We start from the raw sequence: 23,519 nt of genomic DNA on the forward strand, positions 1-23,519 counted from the left end.
ATTTTATCATGTTTCTATAGAAAATATATAAAATAAATATCTAATGAAATCACTATATTATTATTATTTTTTTCTTGTGTAGCTTTATGTAATTTTAAAACTGATAGGTTAAATCAATTTAGGATTTGACACTCCAGTGTGGTTTACAAAAATGATGCAGAACATAATTTGATCATTACAACAATTTTACCTCATGATTTATTTAGTACGTGGAAGACAAAATCAATTATCTTTCACATCTGATTTATATCGTATAATTTGATGATCAAAACAAAAATTTGAAACATTTCATATATGTACATTCCGTGAAAATAGAAGATCCATTGATCATACTCAGAGAGAAAGAGGACACACACAAGTAAAATCAATGAGGTTTTATTGCTTAGCTGAAGTAACTCATTTCAGTGTTAGATAAATCCAGAACGAGAAAATCACAAAATACCAAATTGTTGAAACAAAGAATCAAGAATATAATAATAAAGTTCATCATTTGAGAGAGAGAGAGAGAGAGCTCTAAGCAGCAGCAGGTCCCTTGAGCTTCTTACTTATAGCGGCGATGTACTTCCCCTAGTGGAATGCTTCTCCAACTCAAACATACCAGCATCAAACGTGTGCCCGATCGGGACAAATATCATCCCGTGATGAACCAGTTGAGTAATGGCAGTTAACCTACGCAGAAACATACAACTTTTTAAACTACAGTACAACAAGTTTGTCTCTTCGATAAGGTATTTGTTTTGGATTGAGAAAATAATTTTACGCGGTAGTTTCTTGATCACCACTTTGAGACCCTGTGTTGTAGAAGATTCCGGCAGGCTTACCGGCGAGTTGCTGAATCCTCCAGAGGCCACCAGTTGAATTTAAGAAAGCCTTGAACTGAGCAGCCATCATACCGAACCTTGTTGGGAAGCCAAAGACAAAGCCATCAGCCTCGGTAAGATCACTGGGGGGTGATAAGAGGAGCATCACTCTTTGGAGGTGCACTCATTTTAGAGAGCACATCTTCTGGGAGCGTCTCTGGTACGTGTCAAGAACAAACGCTTAGCTCGATGGTTCAGTATGAATGTCTTCTTCTTTCTTTGAGAGGATAGAATCGATCAAATATGCAAATTAAATTTAAGGTAGCTGAAAACATGCATAAGTGAGACAAAATAAGTGTTAAATCACTCAAATGATGATCACAAAGTCTAAGAATGGTGGGTGTCAGCTAAAAGACACTCACCAGTAAATTAAAACCTAAAAATGTCTCCCCCATTCTTCAAGACATATTAGCTTCAACTCTAACTCTGTTTCAAAGATTTTATTTTTTTATAATCAGTTACTAAACCCTGTCTCTCATTGTAGCCTAGAATTCACAGATATGCTTCATAGAAAAGCCACTATAGAGAACCACTGACCTGCCAAAGTTTGGCATCGACACCTTTAACACAAGCAGCACCTTTCCTAATCTCTTGTGCTAATTTCTCCACATGTCCATACATTCAGTATTACCTGTTAGGCTGTTACACACACTCCACCACACTTGTCAACCCGACCACTTAATGTATGTCTCTAACATCAAATCATCACAAAAATGAGATTCATCATAAATAACTCTGTATCATCGATGTTCTACACAGGCTCAGGGATTAGTAAAAAATCATACTATACGACGCCACTACAGGTCCAGATCACGGATCAATCATATTGAGTCAATCAAAGTTGACCGATTGATTACTTGATGATCGAACATTTATTAACACGCAGAGAGCATTTCGTAAAGGGAATTATTTCTTTTACATACACGATAGAAGTGCTTTGGTTCAATCTTTCTCGAGAATCTCTTAAAAGTTTTGATTTTTCTCGTTTCCGGAAAATTCGAGTTCAAACAAAGCAGTCCAAGTCGTATTCTCTTGGGAGAATTTCCAGGTCAACCCCCTTGTATATTGATCCATTTATATTTCACCCCATTTATTTTGTTTTTGGTGCTAAGAAACCCTTTAATTGTAATCTCTAGGATTGATTTATCTATCAAGAGTTGATTTATCTCTAGATGTAAAAAAATCATCTATCAAAGTATCAAAGGACACATTGAGCTATGGACATACGAAAAAAATAAACTGTAACTTCCGAGTTTTTATCCAATTTATACCGTATAGTTCCAAGAATTTTGTGAATGATAGTAACAACATGAGTACAAATAAATGTAAGAATCGAATCAGTTAAAATCATAGGAAGAGGTAAACCCTCGGTGTCATCCAGAGTGTTTTAATACCGGGCGTATTCCTCCTCGATGGCTTCCGTGACCAGACACCTCGACGCATCCATCAAGTCGGGGCTAAGCCTAAACATCAACACGCAGAACTCCATCTGGTTCAACGCCCCGTCGCAGTCGAAATCCCCTTCCTTGATCATAGACCTTACGTCTTCGTCCGTCAGATCTCCGAGACCCAGCACCGCCGCCGCGTTACGCCGGAGGCTCTCGAACGTGATGACGCCTTTCTCTCGGTCCATCAACAGCTCGAATCCGTTGCAGAGCTCTCCGATCAGACCATCGCCGCCTAGCTTCCCGGCCATCGCTGGAAGGAAATCGTGGAAAGTGGGTTCTGTGTTCTGTTGGGTCGGTCTGGTTGGTGAGTTTGGAGAAGCCATTTTGAAGAGCTGAAGCTTTGAAGATTGTTTTGTCTGAGAGGATTGTTTGTTAAAAGTTTATTTCTTTCTTTGTGTGTGTTGTGTTATTTGTCTTGAGATTTGAATATAATGTGGGAAGACAAGAGAGAGTATATAAAGGAAGAGACTTTGTGATTTCCGGGAAGGAACCACATTATCTTTATGGAAGCCAACTGGTGAAAGGAAAAGCAGTTCAAGTCCGTGTCTTGGAAATTGGTTTCTTGTGGGGTTTCTTCCTGGAAGCTGGCTCAAGGGGTATAATGGTCAATCCAGTGAGGTGTTGTCTCTGTTTCCACGGACACGGAAAAGGAAATGTCGTAGAAGATAAAATCTCCTGCCGTTTTATATAGAAATAGAACAGAGTGAAGTAAAGGATTATGAGTTTTCTTTTGTTTATTTATTTATGCAAGTTTTCTGCCACTTTCCTCCGTAAGTGGCTTTACAATATTTTTCTTTGCGAAAATTATTTCCTTTTATTATCTTATCGAAATAACATGAAAAAGTATATAATAAAGAAACGCAAGGGGGTCAAGCAAGGCCGGTCCAATATATGATTTTTTATTGTTCTTATGGAAATACGCTTACAAAACCGATTTCATGATTTTTTTATAAATTTAAATTACTGTGTAAAAATATGGATTATGCCTATATCGATCACTTTGGTAAAAGGTTAATGAAGTGTGTGGAATTAGTTACTTTAACTATCTTACTTATGTGGAATTTTAACAAATAGTCAGTTAATTTGTCTGTTTCGAATTAAATTTCGATATATCTGATTTTCTAATCTTTAGTTTAAAACTGTATAAGTGTTCAACTTAGAATTTTCTTAACTTTGGTATTCCCTCCGTTTCACAAAGAGTGTCACTTAGACACTTTTCACACATATTAAAAAATTTATTAAAATGTATTTATATTTTCATTAATATCACATATCTAACCAATTGTATTTTAGATAAATAGTTTTATTTATAAGATCAATGCATTTTGTAATTAATTTTGAGCTAAAAGATTGTATAAATTGCATTGGTATGGTAGAATGACACTTTTTGTGAAATAAGAAAAATGAGTTAAAGTGACATTTAATATGAAACAGAGGGAGTATGAAGTTTCTTTGAATGATCTATTTATTCATATTTTGGTGTTCCTCATTAAAAGACAACTTCATGGGAAAACTTAATGCAACACAGAATATTATACATATTGGTCTCTTGCGTGTCTCTGTGTTTATTAGTATTAGTATCGGAAAAATCTAACCAAATCTCGCTTGGGAAACCATTATCATTATCTTCATAATTATCCATCTATATATGTAACAGAAAATCACACTGCAATAATGCTCACTTTGAAAAAAGGTTCTGATTCAAAGAACGAACACTGAATGATGATTCCCTGACTAATGATATCGTAGGTCTTGGGTCAATCTTGCCTCGCTTATTGGCTTGTCTTCTGAATGGTGATTAACAATTAACTATGCTATTATTAAAACCTTTCATAAATGTATTGTAAAGCATATCCCTTGATTCCCATCAACAAAAATAATGTATCTTGTATAAGTTCGTCTCTGTAGTTAAAATACTAGCTATATAAACCCTAAAAAGGCTTACACAAAATCAATAGAATCTTTTAGGTATACATGATCTGAGGCCTTTAATGATTTGTACTTAATTCATCATGCATCATCGCGTTTTTCCTACATGTTTAGTCGTTGGCCGGCCCACAGAGTAACACCGATCGTGGCAGAGTTTAAACGGGTCGGCAAGAGAAAGCCCATCACAAGCTCACGACATTTATTCATTGATTTGTTCAGAGAGCGTTCTTCTAAAGCTTCGTTGTCTCTGAGTTTATTCCTGTAGATTGCGAAGTTTCCCCACTTGAGTTTCTTTTATTATTAATCTTCCTTTTTAATTACAGTTTTTCCTAGACTTTTCCGTTACTTACATTATCTAGTTCCACATGAACAATTAAAAAGGTTCCAAATGTCAACAAAAATTAAAATCTTCATTGAATCGTTCCTTCTTTTGCCAATTGTCCTAAAGTATATTATAAACATACACATAAACATAGTACTGGGCACGTTGAGGTTGACATTAAGAACCAATAGTAACATGGTGCAAGATATTGTACAGCTACTAATTGCAATTATCTTCCATGTCTCTCATTAACAAGTAATAAAAAAACTTGTGCCATCAAACCTTTACCTATACCATTTCTTCTCTAATTCCAATATTTAAATAAATAACTAAGAGATTAACACCAGTTGTTTATATAGCAACATCTTTTCCAACGCTCTCCGGTTCCATAGGGGCCGCTATGGAAGCCATTAATGTGCTTCCTCTGCTTCTTCTCTCACTGCTTTTAACCTTTCTTGTCGCGCAAGCAACCGATATTATCACAGCAAACCAGACTCTAAAAGATGGAGAAACAATTGTTTCAAAAGGTGGTACCTTCGAGCTTGGTTTTTTCTCTCCTGGAGGATCAAGAAACCGTTATCTCGGTATCTGGTACAAGAAAGTCTCTCTCCAGACCGTTGTTTGGGTCGCAAACAGAGATTCCCCTCTCTACGACCTCTCAGGAACCCTAAAGGTCTCTGCAAATGGGAGCTTACGTCTCTTCAGTGGCGGAAACTATTTCATCTGGTCATCATCTTCTTTGGAGAAACCCATTGTAAGAAACCCTATCGTTCAGATTCTTGATACAGGTAACTTAGTCGTGAGAAACTCAGGGGATGATCAAGATTACATATGGCAGAGTTTAGATTACCCGGGAGATACGTTTCTTCCAGGAATGAAATACGGTATAGATTTTGTAACCGGAATAAACCGGTTCTTGTCTTCTTGGATATCTCCAGACAATCCATCAACTGGTAACTACACGAACAAAATGGATCCAAGCGGTGTTCCACAGTTTTTCTTGAAGAAAAACTCGGTTGATGTTTTCAGGGCTGGTCCATGGAATGGTCTAAGATTCACCGGTATGCCTAACCTAAAACCTAACCCTATTTATCGCTACGAGTTCGTGTTCACGGAGGAAGAAGTTTACTACACTTACAAGCTTGAAAACCCTTCAGTGATCACAAGAATGCAGTTGATTCCCAATGGAGCTTTGCAACGTTACACTTGGGTCGATAGCCAGCAGAGCTGGAACTTCTATCTATCGGCTCAAATGGATAGCTGTGATCAATACATGTTGTGTGGCTCTTATGGAAGCTGCAACATCAACGAATCTCCAGCTTGTAGGTGTTTAAAAGGATTTGTTCCTAAATCTCCAGAGGCTTATTATGCAGGGGACTGGTCAGGAGGGTGTGTAAAAGAAGTGAAAATGGATTGTGGTAAAGGAGGAGAAGACTTTTTGAAGATTTCAATGTTGAAGTTACCTGATACGAGAGGTTCTTGGTATGATAAGAGAATGGATTTGAATGAGTGTAAGAGGGTATGCTTGAGAAACTGTTCTTGCTCAGCTTATTCTCCGTTTGATATTAGAGATAGAGGAAGTGGATGCATACTCTGGTTTGGAGATTTGCTTGACATACGAGAATACAATGAAAATGGACAAGATCTTTATGTGAGGCTTGCTACTTCTGAAATAGGTAAGTAAAGACTTTGTGTAAACAACAAACATTGTTTTACTTAACTCTTGATCATTTTTTTTTTGTTTGTTCACAGCAAAGTATAAAAACTATGGCGTGAAGGGCAAGATGAGGATCATGCTCATTATAGTATTTTGTACAGCATTTCTTCTTATATGCCTTTGCATATGTCTGACTTTCTGCAACATGAGGAAGAGAAAGAAACTTGCAACAATAGGTAAACGGTTGTGGCTCTTTGAAATGAAGTATCTTGATTCAAGATTCTGCTTATAAGTTGATAAAAACACTTTTTATATATTCAGAAACTACGCAGCGCGAGTTAGACCGTGTTTCCAGCAGAAAACAAGAGGAGGAAGATGCTGAATTGCCGTTTCTTGATCTTGAGGCCATTTCAGAAGCTACATGTGGATTCTCTGATGAGAATAAACTTGGACAAGGTGGTTTTGGACCTGTCTATAAGGTAATAACTCGGCTTATTGTCCGCATAATCTGACATTTAAAGGGTCATACACATATTTTTTTAAAACAATTTGGAGATCATAAAAAATATGTATAATATTTTTTTAAAAAAATTAGGGATTAAGACAAATGTTTCATCTGCATGTGTCCGACCATGATATGATTCTATTGTTTTGTTACCAGGGAACATTGTCTTGTGGACAAGAAATAGCTGTAAAGAGGCTTTCAAGAACGTCAAGACAAGGGATAGAAGAATTCAAGAACGAGATCAAACTCATTGCAAAGCTACAGCACCGTAATCTTGTCAAGATTCTTGGCTATTGCGTGGAGGAAGATGAAAGAATGCTTATCTACGAGTATCAACTTAATAAAAGCTTGGATACTTTCATTTTCGATAAAGAACGGTGCAAAGAACTTGATTGGCCTAAACGAGTGGAGATAATCAAAGGTATTGCTCGTGGGTTGATGTACCTCCATCAAGATTCAAGGCTTCGAATCATCCACCGTGATCTCAAAGCAAGCAATGTTCTGCTTGATTCTGATATGACTCCAAAAATCTCGGATTTTGGATTGGCTAGAACCTTGGGAGGTGATGAAACTGAAGCAAGCACAACCAGAGTGGTCGGAACATAGTAAGATTAGTTATCTTTCTTGACTTCCAAGCAAAGCAAGCTAACGTTTTAATATTGTTTAAGATTTGTTTTCTATCGTTCTGCAGTGGATATATGTCTCCTGAGTATCAAATCGACGGGTATTTCTCATTAAAATCCGATGTATTTAGCTTTGGAGTTTTGGTTTTGGAGATAGTGTCAGGAAGAAGAAACCGCGGTTTTTGCAATGAAGAACATAAGCTTAACCTTCTTGGACACGTAAGTGGAAGCAACACAACTTAGCTCATCTTAGCTTCAGTACTCATAAGTTTCTATTTTTAGGCTTGGAGGCAATACAAAGAAGATAAGGCATGTGAGTTAATCGATGAAGCTTTAAGGGAATCGTGTACCGATGTTTCTGAAGTGTTAAGAGCGATTCATATTGGTCTATTATGCGTACAACAAGATCCCCAAGATAGGCCAACCATGTCAGCGGTGGTTCTGATGCTGAGTAGTGACATGTTGCTTCTTGATCCGAAAGAGCCTGGGTTTTACAACGAACGAAATCTCTTGTATTCTGACACTACATCGATTAATCTGGAGGTTCCTTCCAAAAATTTTCAAACTATGAGTGTAATAGATCCTAGATAAACCTTGTAATCCCTCTTTGTATATTCTATAATCTCTAACTATTTTTGTGTAAAAAAAAAAACTGTTTTTGCGTTTTGTTTTGTCTTTGGTGAAATATTATTATTACACTACATTTTACCAAGCATAGTTTATACATGATCTTTATTTCTTCTAACGACCTTGTATCATTGTAATGGAAACTAGGTTTACCGAACGACTTAGAGATGAAGAAACATCTGGAACGTTCCGGTTAGTGAAAAAGCCTGGTTGTTTTGGATCAGGGAGAGAACCATCACTCCCAAACATCAACACAACAGAAGCCATGTTTGGTCTGTCTTCTGGTTTCTGTTGAACACAAAGCAAAGCCACATGGATGCATCTTAGAATCTCGGAGACAACACATGTCTCTTCCAGCAAATCTTCCTCTGGTACTTCTATTGCTCTGTCTTCAACCCACAGTTTCCACACCTAATACAAAAAAACAGGAGATAGCTTTAAATATTTTTCACATGGAGACACTATGAACTTCAGATAATATTAGATTAAAGTTAACTCAAGATTAAGGTTTTATTCAAGAAGAATGATCTTACGTGTCCAAGAAGGTTAAGATCATGATCTGCATGATGAAACCCACGGTTAGTCTTGCCGGTTATGATCTCAAGTACTAATACACCAAAGCTGAACACATCGGATTTCACTGAGAAGTGTCCATCAATTGCATACTCCGGAGGCATATAACCACTGCAAGTAGTTATGGCCAAGCAGAGCATTATAAACTCTATAACCAATATGGCAATATCTCAAAATATGAGTAAATATATAGAGATAGAGGGTGATAAGAGTGTCCTTACTATGTACCCACGACTCTGTTTGTGCTTGATTCACTCTGATCTCCACCAAAAGATTTGGCTAGTCCAAAATCTGAGATCTTAGGGTTCATATCATTATCTAGTAAAACATTTCCAGCTTTTAGATCTCTATGTATGATCCTCAACCTCGAATCTTGATGAAGATAAAGAAGCCCTCGTGCAATTCCATAGATAATGTTACTCCTCTTCTTCCAATCTAACTCTCTACGTCTCCTTTCATCTTTATTAACAATCATTTCAGAATTAGTAAGTTATGCAATATGGGCATTACCTTATAACAAGCTATAAACATATGATGAAATTTGAGTTTATATAGTAATAACATACCGAAGATAAAGAAGTCTAAGCTTTTGTTAGGCATATACTCATAGATCAACATACGTTCTTCACCTTGAATGCAACATCCTAAAAGCCTCACAAGGTTACGATGTTGAAGTTTTGCTATTAGTTTAACTTCATTCTTGAATTCTACCACTCCTTGTCCTGAGTTTTCACATAACCTCTTCACTGCAATCTCTTGTCCATCCTCTAACTTACCCTGCAATAACTTGCAGAAAAAAGTATATCATAATTCAAAGATTCATCAAGACTTTAAAATCAAAGATGGATACATTATTTTACAACCTTGTAAACTGGTCCAAACCCTCCTCTTCCTAGAAAGTTTATGTATGAGAAATCATCAGTGGCCATGTAAATCGTCTTAATGTCAAGAATAGGCAAGTCCACGTCCATGTCCTCTTCCCTAATTCCTTTTATCAAACTTTCTCCTGAAAAATACAAAAATATAATGAGAGAAATTCAGTTAGTTACAAAAGAGAATTGCTAATTTAAAAAAAACTCACCATGATATCTCTTCATAATCTTCTTTCTATAGCATGCAAATACTATAACCAAAACAAATGTGATGCCTAAAACAGATCCAACGACCATACCCACTTTTTCTCTTCCTTTAAACTCTTTTTGAGCAAAACCCATTCTTATGTAAACATCCTGTCCGAAGCTAGCATACTCTCTCATATCAAGCAAGTCACCAAACCAAAGCAAACAACCTTTTCCTCCATCACGAATATCAGTATTCGCGTAAGCCGTGCAAGAGCAGTTACTTGAACACTTGATCTTACAATCCTCAAGTGTCATTGCATTTCTTGAATCATACCAAGACCATGAAGTGTCTGGTAACTTCATACCTGGAAACCTCACAAATATATCCTTCTTACCGCAGTTGGTTGGAACCTCATGGACACACCCGCCTGCTCCTCTTGAAATGTTCCACTTTCGACCTGATTTTGGCTTGAACCCTTGCAGACACGAACATGAAGGTGTGTTTTGGCTATTGATCCCACAAACTGCGTAAGCTCCACATATGGAGTAGTAGTCACACTCATCTTCTGGTGCTGTGTTTGCTAAGAACCACTCGTGCTGCTTCGACTGGATAAACCTCTGGAGCTTCCCTGTGTTGTTGAGAACCAATCTCGAGACGATGTCGCGTCGAGGAGTCCATGAGTAGTTTACTTCTTGCGCACTCGACGTGAATTTGTAGTTGAATAAGGTGTTCTCTCGTCCCATAGCTGGAGCTCCGGTGAAGGATAAGCCGTTCCAAGATCCTAACCGATATGAATAACTTGGATCTCCTTTCTTCCTCAAGATCAACTGTGGTAAGCCTCGAGTGTCTAGAGACAGAGTGTACTCGCCAGTGGATGGATCTTTTAGGGTTTTCCAAGACGTTAGAGACCATTCTTGTTGTGTCTTAAAGTTCTTCCCAAGCTTCATACCCGCGAGTATTGTATTCATGGGATCATCAAAACTTTGCCACAACACAGCTTCTTCTTCATCACCCAAGAGAAGATTCCCTGTACAGTTGATCTTCAAGTAGGGATTTTTTGCCGGTCTAGTAGATTTTGATGATGACCACAAGGCTCTGTGTTCCCCATCGAATAGCTGAAGATCGCCACGAGCACTCAAGTTCAGGAATCCAGAAGTGCCATAGAGAGGATTGTTTCGGTTGGCTACCCAAACGACTGCAAATGGTTGCTTGTACCACAAGCAGAGAAACCGATGTTGAGGCTGCTCTTCTTGGTCGAAACTGAAAAACCCTAACTGGAAGACATGGTCTGTAGAACTAAGAGTATCTCCATCTTTCAGAGAGTCTCTTGGAGTTATGACACTATAATCCAAAGCAACAGAGAAAGAAGGTGATAGTAAGAACAAAGATACCCAAAACAAAGAAGGAATCTTCCTCATTGAATGAAACCTTTCTCTTTTAGAATTATAGTAAATTGATCCAAAACAAAACAAAAAAAACAAAACGCTTCTCTTTGTAGCTGTGTTCTTGACCCAAGAAAGCGAATCATAGTAATACTATATGTTATATATCACATACATGTTCTTATCCAGCTTCTACAACCCAACTTGGACTAAGCAAGAAGTCAACAGAAATTCAATGCAGCTTGAATGTGGCTGCTGTTTGTTTGAATACAGAGACAACATATGATCCACAACATTAAATTTAGAGGGCCAATGTTAGAAGTTTCTCCGATTAGAAGTGTATAAGCCTAGCAAGGACAAAAAAAATAAAGAAGATCTAGCCAATCTTCCTTGACTTAGTCCAATATATAAGGGGACTAGTGAGGTGTCCGAATCAGATCATTGATAGTCTGATAAAAACATTACAACGATTCAAGTAGAAATCCATGTAAACCGTGCATTAGTTATGATTATTGATCTAGTCTTTTAAGTGATAATCATTATAAATTTTAATGAGAAATTTGTGGGAAGATCTGAAATATCTAGATAACGAATGTACAAGTAACCCTGCATTGTGACCTAGTGACATGGACATGGCTCAGTCAACGCAAAGACTGGTCAAGTTAGAGAAGTTTGGCGCTGCACATGTATTTGGGCCAAGGCCCAAATACGACCCAAGCCTCTATATCAAACTTTGTTTTAGAACATAATTTGAATTAATCTGTACATGATGTTTGCTTATATTATATCACTGTGGAATCTGGATAGGGATAATCAAAAACTGTTCATTCATATATGATGATAGATTTGATAATGAAAATATTTCAAACTGTTACAGATGATTGTCTTTCTAGACAATAGAACGGTATAATACACAACTTACTGATACCCTCTATGGCTGCTAGCATTCGAAAGTTTAATGTTCTATAGTATACTACATTCTAAAGTGTTTCCGCGACTCAAACTACTAGTACGCTTTCCGGTTAGCACGAGAAACTCAAACTGTTGGTGGGCTTCACGTTTTTGAGCGGACAACTTTTTTTGGCAAGTACGAAGTTTCCTAAGAATCTGGACCATACGTCTAGTGACAAGATGGCATGAACTGGTATTTACCATACAGATTCAATACCTAACTTTAGCACATGTAAACGTAACAGATTTAAGATTGATTGTTGTCTCTAGTGAAAGATCTATCTAATGTTTACACTTCTCGACGTGGAGAAGGCAAGAGATACCAGAAAACGTGAACGCAGAGAAAGAGGAATTAAAACGTGGATAAAAGGGGCACATGTTAATACATTTAGGCCTTTAGCTTGTGCAATGTTTTGTTTACCCAAAAAAAACTAATGCACAGTCTCTTTACTTCTTTTTCTCATAGACGTGTCGTCTTAAGGGTTTTAAACGTGTGGATTTTCGATATGGAGGATTAGTAGACTTCTTGATGGGGTTTATCCGATATCTCCATATATATTCGCTTGTTCGTTAAAACATTTCGATACAAAATGACATAAACATTTTATTCAAATTTAGACCAAACGTTAATGAAACAAAATCATTGCTCATCACCACAAACTCTAATGCATAAACGATCAATTAGTTTTCCAATAAAGATGTTTAGCCAGCTGAAAATACGTACTATGTGATATCATAGACTTCTGATAATTAGACTATTAGATCCATCAATTCCCGCCACCGCCAACCTTGCGCCAGAATTAAAAAACGATATTAGTGGTTTAAATTATAATTGTAATATTTTAGTGGTGAACAATACTAAAATAAATCAATTTTTTTTTTTTTGAAACTGATAAAATAAATCAAATTATTGATGAACACAACTTACATTTATTTCTGTTGCGGCTCTGTATCAGTGTAAACAAAAATTAAAAAGAGTGAAGTCGGCAATGATGCATATCATCTAACCCCCCCCCCCCACCAAATACATGCCACACCTCTTGGCTCTCAGGATATGTGAGCTGAGAAGAAGGGATGTATCCAACTATTCGGACAAAATTCATTTATATATGTCTGCATAAAATATGTTTAATTCTGAAAGTTCTTCCTGGTGTTCCTAAAAAAAAATCTGAAAGTTCTTCCTGAATTATTCCAAAATTCTTTTTTTTTTCTTTTTTTTTTTGAAACTTAAATTATTCCAAAATTCTTATCCACACAAAGGAAAAAAAAGGGTAAGAAACCACAGCAACGAAGCAAAGCACCACACACCACAGACTTTTTAACAGACGGTGGCTCTCATCATGACATCTCATCCTCCTTTGATTCTTCACACCACTGTTATTCGACACGTAGGATTTCCCATGTCGAACATGCTACCTAGGTACACAATCTCATTATTCACATCATTTAGAACCATGTGGTTATACTTTATTACAGAATTAAAATTTTTTTTAATAGGTTTGCCAGAGCCACACACACAACACAAGTTAGATATAATAATATTACAAAACATTAAAGAATCATGGGCCAAGTAAAATAGTGTGATCCTCACCTATACTATAAACTATAAAGATTTATTTCTTCCATACCGATACATTTTTTTTTGTATTTTAATGTTTCATCATTATCTTATCGTCTCTCAGAAAAGCTTAGAAAGACAAATGTTTTGGAAGAAGTATGGGAGAAGTAAAAAAACAAAACAAGTGGTTATAAAAGAAAGATCATTAAGAGAGAGTGGGCCCCATTAGACTTGTCTTAAGGTCCAGACAAATCCCAGGTGGGCTCACGTGGCTCCTAAGCCCATTGAGAACCTGATTCGTCCACGTAGGACGGAGCAGAATCTCGCTCTCCTTCTCTCAAGGCTGAGATCTCGCCACGTCATCTACTACAAAATCACCCACAAAATATCTTGAAACTCCTACCGCGAGTTGGTCGCCACGTAAAACGGCGTTTATACGCATTAAATAGATAATTTATACATATTTAACTTAAAACATAGCCTTTTATATAATTTAGATTAATTACTAGGATCTGTAAATAATGGTGTGCTGTAATTCCGGTTAAACTATCTAATTTTCAATTCCAAATTTTAATCATTATCTATTCAACCACATAAAACTTCGTTCTGATCTAAATATAAAGTACATGCTAAATCATAGTATTATTAGATCGACAATAGTAATCGTTTTTTTTGGGGTCAAAGCATAACCTTTTATCTTCAATACTGGTGTTGTTTGCATAAGATTCAGAAAACTCAATTAAGATCGACTAAAACACAAATGCAATACAAGAGCTGAAAATTATCCAGAGTTACAAACCAAAGAAAATATCTTAGCAAAAAGACTAAACAAACCTCTTTATAATTAATGCAATACTTTAGGAGTATATAGTTAAATGGAAATGAGAGATGTTCCTAACCACATAAATAAAAAGAATGGGTGTGCTATATAAAAAGAAGAAAACGAAAGAATAGAAATAGATATTTTTTTTTGCTGGAGTCAGAGAAAGACGAAAGTAGCCTGAAAAAAACGAATTGAATCACAAAAGAAACTCGCCACGAAAATTATCCTCTTCTCCTGCAACTTGCACTTTGCTTCATAACCTTGTTTCTGTGTCCAAGAAGAAACCAACCAAAACAGAGAGAGACAAAAGTGAAAATAATAATCTAAAAATGGGAAAGAAGTGTGATTTATGCGAGGGTGTTGCAAGAATGCACTGCGAGTCAGATCAGGCGAGTCTCTGCTGGAACTGCGACGCTAGAGTTCACGGCGCTAACTTCCTCGTCGCTAAACACACTCGTTGCCTTCTCTGCAGCGCCTGCCAGTCACCCACCCCGTGGAAGGCCACCGGTCTCCGTCTCGGCCCTACCTTCTCCATCTGCGACTCATGCGTCGCTCTTAAATCCGCCGGTGGAGCAGGTGTCAGCACCGATCAAAGTCAGGAGGTCAGTGAGGTTCGTCGGCTCAGGAGCCGGGATGATAGCGCCGAGTCTTACGACGATGGTGAGGACGAAGATGAAGATGAGGAGTACAGTGATGAAGACGAAGAGGAGGATGATGATGTTGACGACGATGAGGAAGCGGAGAATCAAGTGGTGCCGTGGTCTGCGGCTGCGGCTGCGGCGGCTCAACTTCCTCCGGTGATGAGTTCGTCGTCTTCTGACGGCGGAGGTGGAGATCTTGCGACGAAGAGGACGAGGAGGGACTACTCCGATGTACAGATCTTACATTCTTTCCTTTTTGGATTATTTTAACTTTAACTGAAAGCTTTGGTTTTTAATTTATGTTTTTTTTAAATGCAGGAGGAGATCGGATGTTCATCATCAGCTCAAGAGTCAAACTTTTCGCCGCCGTTGAAACGACAATCAAGAGATGACGTCGCGTTCAAAGGAGAGAGAGTGTCGAACGGCGCCGTTGATTCATCTCCTTCATCGTCGTCTTCTCTCATCTTTGCCATCTCCAAAACCAGGGGAGATCTCAGCCGTTGATTCTCCATCTTTTTATTTTAGTAAATCACCACCGTCCATTTCGTAAATTCTAACCGTACTTGTTCAACTGAGGAAGTTGTTGTCTTGTTTGTCGTACAAAATCAATTTTAAACATTTGTATTTTGATCTATTAATGCTATTTTATTGTTGATATTTTTTTGTCTTTGTAACTAATTTGGATTTTGTATGCTTATTAGATTTGAATTTTATATTTTGATTATAAGTTTTTTGGCTCCGTTATATTAGATGATGGGATGATACTATGGTTCAGAGGAATGAGGGAGACTGGTGACAAATGGACATATATGTGATTGTGGTTTGCTTTGTAATGTCGACCATCCAAAAATAAAATTGTGGGGACTACAGAAAAAAATTATATAGATTTAACCTTTTTTAGAAGGTTTATTATGGGTCCTGAAAGTTTCTTCCATTCACCAAGAACATTGAACCTGTCATATATGTCGAGTCTACGAACTGTTTGCAATGGTCCCTTGAAGATAAAGTCATCCCCATGTTCACTTACTTCTTACCTTGAGATTATCTCGCCACATGATCTCATCTTTGTATGCTATATATAGTACTTTGGATATATACAGTTTTTTTTTTTGTTCAAACTAGAAGGCTTTCATTTAAAATTTAAAGAGTAGAGTTTGAAGCCCATAAGGTCTGCTTTGCCAGAGAATCAGCAATGGCATTTTGGGCTCTAGGAATAAAAGTAAATTGAACAGACTTAAATGAAGAAGAAAGGAGGTAGATGTCTTGGAGTACGCCAAATAACTCTGTCTTCAAGCTTCGACGGTTGAGAGTATTCATTACGGTTGAGAGTCATAGAGGATTTTGATTTGTTCCAAACCGCGTGAGAGAGCAGAGGTTAGAGCAGCATTCACTGCTAGGGTTTCTGCCAATAGGGGCGATGCAACATGAGTTGCTATCGCAGATTGATGGATTGGAAAAGTTGGATCATCAAGGATCCAACCAAGTCCTGCTCGTCCTGTCGTAGGGTTCGACGCTGCGTCGGTGAAGATTGGGATCAATCCATCACTGCAAGGGCTTGGTTCCGATCTGATCAAAGACTTCGATGTTGGGGGCGACGGTGAAGGCTGAGCCAGTTTCCATTCACGGACATCCACGATTGCTTTTGCTATTGTTTCCTCCGGAGTAAACTCCCTATTCTGGAACCCCAATTGATTTCGGGATATCCAAAGACTCCACACAATCCACGCAGCTAGAGTTCCTGCTTCAACAGCGATGGGAGGTAAAGAGTGAATCTTTTTTACCTGCTCCCAACCTATTTGATAATCTGAAATAGCGTCAATGTTGATGGCAGTTGAGAGGGGAGCTAGTTCCCAGACTCTTCTAGCATATGGGCACGTGAAGAGGAGATGCAGGATAGACTCTTCCGCATTGCATCTTTTGCAGAGAGGGGAGATTGGGATGTTCCAAATCGCAAACTGTTCTCCTACAGGTAACGCCTTCTGTAGGGATTTCCATATGAAATGTTTTATCTTTTCTGATGTTTTGATATTCCAAATGTTAGCCATCCAGTCACAAGGTGGAGCTTGGTTTACTGGTGTAGAGTTCTCCTTTTCCTCTATCAGCGTTAATTAGCCTGATCGCGTAGAGTAATCACGTGATGTGTTTTTCAACTAGACTAGTTCATCAGGTACTCCCAACTTACTTGGTATGATCCTTAAGACTTGCTCTTTGTGGAAAGAAAGGATGAGTTCTAATTTCTCCAGGTCTCACTCCGTTGAATTTGGCAGGAATAGATCAGAGACTCTGGTATAGAGGAAGCTTTCTAGCGCTGGGCAGATAGGTCTGCACTGCTCATTGTGGGTTGGATATATACAGGAAAAATACTCATATCCTTCCAAAATACGTTTTAACTTTATTTAAGCAAATTAAATTCTATGGTTAGTGAGAATGGTGTGGGGGTTGGACCGTTGGGGTGTCTTGTCAAATTATTTATTGGCTATATGTTTATAAAAACGTGTGGTTCTCATTTAACCTTTTTGTCAAAAAAAATGTTAGATTTAGTAGTGTCATTTCCAAACTATAGAATGCTAATTTAATTCATAAGGAGGTATATTCGACAAAAAGGGAAACAAAACATGCATTAAAAATTGATACCAGGAAGTAACAAAAATAATGGTTGGGAAACTCAAGTGGCTTTCATAATCAGAAGCATATGACTATCGTCAAGCTATAAAGTCCATACTTCGTAAAAGTCAAACCAAAAGCCTAATTAATGGACCGGTCTGTGATATCCGTGGAGTTTGACAACTAGTTTAAACTTACAATAATTAAACACAACCTAACTAACACTCATTCAACCATAACGTAAGGAACACTTACACGACAGCTCGTTTATTTTAAGGATATAATTCAAGCCGAAACAGAAGACGAAATCTGTCTTTTGAATAATTAGAACTGGATCAAAGATATCAACACATGCCAAACTACTATTTATCCGGGGCAGACCAGTATAAAGAACTTGGTTAAGTTTGGAAAAAAAAATGCTATATAGCAGAGACGAGGATCGATCTTTTGATATTATCATAGGTGATATCAAATCAAATTGAACATGAAGATCATAATCCTAAAAGGGGTTTAATGTTAATAGCAATTTCAACGTTTAATGCGAAAATCATACATACGAGTCAATTATATATAAAAAAAAAGAGGACTGAAAAATAATAAATTTAGAGGAGATTCCAGAGACATCATGATTGCAAAAGATAGCACAAAACACACAACACACACTCCTCTGCACAACTCCGCTTGAAACCCTTTGTTTCCATCCAACCTGCTCGGATTTCAAAAAAAAAAAAAAAAAATCAGATCCCAAAAAAGAGCAAACGATCGATAGAGACCATTCCTCACAATGTGGTTTCATTGTCGAAAAGCTAGTAGTGTTTACATTTACCTTGCAAGAGGGTGAATCCAATGAGATACTAAGGCGCATTACTCATCTGTACACGAAAGATGAACTAACTGTTATTCACTTTAAATAGTCAAATCATCTGCAAGGATGATATTTAAGAGACAACCGATGAAGTGGTTTAGCTTAATGTCAATTTTCCTTCTACAACTGTAAGCTTGAAAGAGCTCAAAATAGATTCTAAAGAGCACACATGAGGAATCACTGAATCAATCAAGCAACGACCGTCAGATACTTTAAAAAAAATAATCTAGACTCTCACAATCACATACATATTTTCCATCAACCTGCATACAGATATGATGTGTCCCTATTAACCTGTGAGAAGACTGTCTAACTAAGAACAAGTAACGGCCAACTAGATCTATGCAAAACAGAAGTGTTTATGCTTTCTACATAACTCTTTTTTTTCCTTCCTTACCATGGACAAGGTTTCAGCAACTAAAGGTAAGACGATCCTGATTTACAACTAGATGAGTGTTTCACTAATTAAAGCTGGGAAGCTCAGAAGTTTCACATCTTTATCAAGTCAAGAATTGTGATACTTAGCTTAGAGTCAAGTGAACAACACTCAAAAAGGATAAAAAAACATTCTTGGTGGGCCAAAAGCAATTATCTACTAGACTAAGAAGTCTTAAGAATATTCGAATAAAAAAAACACAATCTGTGTTAAGCAAGGAAGGGGCAAACACAAAAGCAGTCTACAATAATCATAAAGTGACAAAAAAAAATGTTGAAGCTTATATGCACCACTTGCAGTGGAATTCTGCCTAGACCTCTAGCTGATTCATCAAAGAGGCTAAGAAATAGCCTTTACACTCTACACAGCAAAACAGAGAATAATAACACTATCATTTACCATTTTAAGATACTAAAGCAGAAAATTAGATAACAGAGTTCACTGGTACAAAAAAACAACTTTTACAAGATGAAACGGGTGTGAAATGAACATTAACAACATCAATCAATACTTGAACATTTATAGAACTTAACATGAAGCAAGGACGATATATAAATCTCTAGAAAGATGCAAGCTTTCACGTTCGTAACTATGCCAATCTCTCTCAAACGTTCTAAGCTAACCTTTATGCAAGTCAACGAGGAAGAGTATCAATCAAAAGATCATGAAATGCACCTTTGACGTGTTCATGATGAGCGGAAGCAGCAGCAATCTTAGCCTCATGAGCTTCATCATCCTCCCCATCATCATCCCTCCCCGCTTTCACAGTGACAATAGCTTCCCTCGTACCTCCACCACCCTCCTTAGGAGCAGCAGCAGGACCAACACCACCATCACGTTCATCAGGATACCTCACCACAACCACAGGACAAACACAGTGATGAACGCAATAATCACTAACAGAGCCAAGCTTCCCATCGCTCCCTCTCTTCTTCTCAGCCCCAAACCCACGGCTCCCCATGATCACAGCGCTGAGGTTAAGCCTCTCGATCTCCAAACACAGCCTCTCCCTCATGTCGTGGTCCTTCACAATCTGGATCTTGTGAGGGAACCCTGCCTCCTTGAGAGGCCTCGCGAGATCGGCGACTTTCGAGGAGGTGAAGGCGTCGAAATCCTCCTGGGAAGGGTGGCCAGGAGGAGGCGGGGACTGGAGAGGGAGCGGGCCCCAGTCGGCGCCGAAGAGGACGGAGGTGGGGGACACGTGGAGGATGACGACGGCGTCTCCGGGACGGATGTAGTGATCGACGGCCCAGCGGACAGCGAAGGCGCTTTCTTCCGAGAGGTCTACGGCGACTCCGATTTTACGGCGGGCTCCGGCGGTGGGGGTGGGAGTGGCGGCGGAGGGGGTGGAGGAGGAGTGGTGGTGGGAGTGTCGAGGGGAGGAAGGGTGGTGGATCTTGATGTTGGGGAGATGAGGATATTCGGAGGGATCTGGATTCATTGCTTCCGAACAAATTATAGAAAGTTTTGATTTTTATTTTCTTTTCAATCGGAGAAGAAGAAGAAGAAGAAGAGAACCGTGTTTGTTTGTTCTGTCTGACTATTACACCTTCTTAATTGTTGGATAATGGATGTAATACTGAATTGTCAAGAAGTTGTTAATAATAGTTTAATACGAGTAGGGAACGTGCCGAGCAGCTGCTGGAGTGAGGAGAGAGTTCAGGGAATCAGTTAATATTTTCAATGGGCCGTGATTTTTTTATATTAATGGCCCATTATGTTATGTTTTTGGTTACAAATGTTTTTACATTTGCGTATACAATGTTTCTAATTAACACACATGCAATATGAAACCTTCCATAATAACTATGTTTCTCAATACACACTCAAATCTAATACCACAAACGGTGTTGGTTATATGTATGTAGACTGCAATTTTCAATAGGTTTTTGCATATAACCAGCTCTGCGATAGGTTATTAGTTTAGCATTTTCTGAAAATCTAACCTTAATCAAAAGTATAACAACATTTAGTTAGATCAATGATTAATACCACTGGACAAAGGGCTTAAACTAGATGTCGGGTGTTTCTAAGATTTCATACTTCTCTATAGACGAACAAATAAACTTATAGAAAGCAACAAAATCCGAAATATATTCTAGAGCTTTTTAAATTTAATACTAATAATTTTTGTTTGAATAACGAACACTTTACATATTTATTTAACGGAAACAAAAGCTTTACAACCTATATTTTATGCAAATATCATAGTGAAGAAGAAACTATAATAAAGAGAACTTTGATATGCTTATCTCCTCAAATTTACAAGAATCAGAAACACAAGTACTTAAAACCGAGGATTAGGTGATAAAATGAATCATGACATCATCATTGCCTACCTAAAGGAACACAAAGTGGATCCAAGCCCAAGAGATCTGACACAGCTTTAGGGAGAGAGAGAAAATTCATGACACAACTAAGGAAGAGAACAGAGAACATATGTCTGAGTGATTAGGTTAGAATCTCATAATAAACAACCGAAATAGTAATCAAAAAGCTGAATCGTTCTTTGATTCAGCCTCCAGGATGCATACACCAAAAAAGGTTTTTCTTTCTTTTTGATTCATACTTTCGTCTACTTCATTATAACAAACGGAAAAAGACGATTTGTTTAAACATTTTATAGAAAGAGAGAGAGAGAGAGCAAAAATTTAAGAACATTTAAAGCTTCAAGGACAGATCGATTGTAGATGCATTAGGACTGCATTCACCTACTGATGTAGCCACTGGGAACGATTTTCCTTGGAAATCATCGTATTTCCCCGGGAAAAACTCGTACTCCTTCACACCTCTTGTCCCGTTTCTAGGGTTTACGCTACCAAACTCCTCCCTTGATCCCTAAACCCATCATAAATATTAATATATACCAAATATAATCAACAGTTAATATGCAACATACACATATTATATATATATATATATATATTTATATATATATGTACGAATTGGACTTAGTACCGTAAGATTTGTCGCCTCATTAAAATACGGATTAAAGGAAGCAGAAGCTGATCTACCGATTCTTTGATCATAAAAGAAGCCTTGGCTCCTCTGATCTGGTGGAAGAAGCTCATCGTAGCCGTTCATTGGAGGATGAGGAATCATCATTGTGTATTTGGAAAACCCACCACCGTTGGATCTTACCACATTTTGATCTCCGTCCAACCGTTTCTTCTACAGATAATAATAAATCAAAACCCTTGAAAAATGTCAAAAAACCCATTGTATGAATCAAACATTATTAATCTCTTAATTAGATGAATAAAAAACCGTTAAAGATCAGACCTTGAAGCAAGTGTCACAGTGATTATTGAGGCGTTATACATCTGAGGATTTGGGATTGAAGAGAGCTCGTGAGTGGTCGTCTCAACAAAACCCCATGGAGAACAAACCGGGTCGATCACGATCTGACCCGACCCGCCGCCGCCGCAAAGGAACCTGCTTCGACTGTAACCTCCGAGAGACGTGTTGGTGGGTCCACCACCGTAGCTTGGAAACCCTTGTAGCACAACACCACGGTCGGGGAAACGTGTAGCGCTGTTAGGGCTCGCTGCTGACGTGTCTCCTCCTCCTCCTCCTTCTCCTCCGGTGACGACCATTTTCTTCTTCTCTTCTTCAGCTATGAATCTCTCGAGCTTCGCCACGCCCATTCCTCTCAGCGTCGGTTTCTTCAGGTTTTGCTGACCTGTCTTGGATCCAGGTTTCCGACCACGGCTCTTCTTTGGCGGCTCTGTCCGGATCTCGCCGTTGACAAGCTGGTAAGTGTTTCCGAGGAGCTCGTTTGGGTTTCTGACGGGGTTTTGGTTTGTTGACATGAAGGAGAGAGAAGAGTTTTGGTCTGTTGACATGAAGGAGAGAGAAGTCGCCATTGATGATGATCACTGAGAGCTTCTTGTTAGAGAGAGAAGTGAAGAGAGAAAAAGGCAAATAGGTTTAAGTGTCCGTCTCTTGTTTCTGCTCTCTCTTTTAATGTGTCTCGTGTATATCTCTTTTTTCTTTTTGTTAAGCAAGCAAAGTACTTACCTTTGTTTTTGTTTTGTTTTTTCTGTTATTTCCAGGTACTATATGAGGATAATTAAAACGTATCTTTTTTTTACTTTTTAACTTCTTATTCTTACCCCCTATACTAGTTAAAGCCCTTTTAAATTCAAAAAGATAACTAAAAGCTTTTCTTCAGTGATAAGTGATAACTATAATTCCTTTTGCACTTGCATCCATTTTTCACTTACGTGTGTAAACTCGTGTTACATGTCTCCGTAAATGGGTTTAATGCAGATCACTGATCCACTATTTATAACTGGAGTATTGTGTTAGTATTTGATGTAAATCATGGAATGAATTAAGTGATGTAAATGCGAGACAGCTCGTAACTGAAACTTACCGTATGTTATAGCATGAATGCATGATTGATTGATGCTATGCATGCATTGGACTGAGAAGGAAAAATTCAACAAAACAGTATGGTAATTACTACTAATCTTGACTTTGTTTTGCTTCTACCCCATTAAACGGTTCATCCCTCTTTCGATAATCCTCGTTCCTCGCTTCTTTAATTTATTAACCTAGTTTTTAGAATCGTAATACACTAATTACTACATTCAGAGTATATATATAGTGTTCAACCTATAACAATTTTCCGCTGGATCCAAATTCGTG

At 38.0% G+C, this 23,519-nt stretch overlaps 7 protein-coding genes across 7 annotated transcripts; 2 read left to right on the top strand and 5 right to left on the bottom strand.

Annotated features, from left to right (window-relative positions):
- Positions 1-289: 289 nt before the first annotated feature.
- Positions 290-1,944, bottom strand: LOC130508084 (probable NAD(P)H dehydrogenase (quinone) FQR1-like 1). Its single transcript, XM_057003296.1, has 2 exons — positions 761-1,944; positions 290-669 (listed from the first exon to the last, which is right to left on the bottom strand). The coding sequence occupies exons 1-2, from the start codon at positions 964-966 to the stop codon at positions 546-548; spliced, it is 330 nt and encodes a 109-aa protein (XP_056859276.1). The 5' UTR covers positions 967-1,944; the 3' UTR covers positions 290-545.
- Positions 1,945-2,095: 151 nt separating this feature from the next.
- LOC130508083 (calcium-binding protein KRP1) lies at positions 2,096-2,747 on the bottom strand. The gene has a single exon (XM_057003295.1). It carries the CDS (start codon positions 2,629-2,631, stop codon positions 2,248-2,250), a length of 384 nt encoding a protein of 127 aa, XP_056859275.1. The 5' UTR covers positions 2,632-2,747; the 3' UTR covers positions 2,096-2,247.
- A 2,174-nt stretch (positions 2,748-4,921) lies between these two features.
- Positions 4,922-8,084, top strand: LOC130508085 (G-type lectin S-receptor-like serine/threonine-protein kinase At4g27290). Its single transcript, XM_057003297.1, has 6 exons — positions 4,922-6,235; positions 6,312-6,452; positions 6,538-6,695; positions 6,878-7,326; positions 7,413-7,563; positions 7,627-8,084. The coding sequence occupies exons 1-6, from the start codon at positions 4,960-4,962 to the stop codon at positions 7,933-7,935; spliced, it is 2,484 nt and encodes an 827-aa protein (XP_056859277.1). The 5' UTR covers positions 4,922-4,959; the 3' UTR covers positions 7,936-8,084.
- Positions 7,987-11,225, bottom strand: LOC108843144 (G-type lectin S-receptor-like serine/threonine-protein kinase SD1-1). The gene is made up of 6 exons (XM_018616252.2): positions 9,626-11,225; positions 9,408-9,550; positions 9,111-9,321; positions 8,766-9,003; positions 8,505-8,655; positions 7,987-8,382 (listed from the first exon to the last, which is right to left on the bottom strand). Exons 1-6 carry the CDS (start codon positions 11,022-11,024, stop codon positions 8,086-8,088), a joined length of 2,439 nt encoding a protein of 812 aa, XP_018471754.1. The 5' UTR covers positions 11,025-11,225; the 3' UTR covers positions 7,987-8,085.
- Positions 11,226-14,493: 3,268 nt separating this feature from the next.
- Positions 14,494-15,688, top strand: LOC108843145 (zinc finger protein CONSTANS-LIKE 1). The gene is made up of 2 exons (XM_018616253.2): positions 14,494-15,192; positions 15,280-15,688. Exons 1-2 carry the CDS (start codon positions 14,650-14,652, stop codon positions 15,463-15,465), a joined length of 729 nt encoding a protein of 242 aa, XP_018471755.1. The 5' UTR covers positions 14,494-14,649; the 3' UTR covers positions 15,466-15,688.
- Positions 15,689-18,059: 2,371 nt separating this feature from the next.
- Positions 18,060-20,445, bottom strand: LOC108843575 (universal stress protein PHOS34). Its single transcript, XM_018616804.2, has 3 exons — positions 19,542-20,445; positions 18,392-18,437; positions 18,060-18,271 (listed from the first exon to the last, which is right to left on the bottom strand). The coding sequence occupies exons 1-2, from the start codon at positions 20,305-20,307 to the stop codon at positions 18,430-18,432; spliced, it is 774 nt and encodes a 257-aa protein (XP_018472306.1). The 5' UTR covers positions 20,308-20,445; the 3' UTR covers positions 18,060-18,271; positions 18,392-18,429.
- An 885-nt stretch (positions 20,446-21,330) lies between these two features.
- Positions 21,331-22,832, bottom strand: LOC108841115 (protein SPOROCYTELESS). Its single transcript, XM_018613898.2, is given in 4 exon segments — positions 21,331-21,704; positions 21,825-22,037; positions 22,149-22,177; positions 22,180-22,832. Coding segments are annotated over 4 exon segments (972 nt in total). The 5' UTR covers positions 22,733-22,832; the 3' UTR covers positions 21,331-21,527.
- Between the last annotated feature and the right edge of the window lie 687 nt (positions 22,833-23,519).

This window comes from Raphanus sativus, chromosome 2 (genome assembly GCF_000801105.2).
Source record: "Raphanus sativus cultivar WK10039 chromosome 2, ASM80110v3, whole genome shotgun sequence".
Lineage (NCBI taxonomy): Eukaryota > Viridiplantae > Streptophyta > Magnoliopsida > Brassicales > Brassicaceae > Raphanus > Raphanus sativus.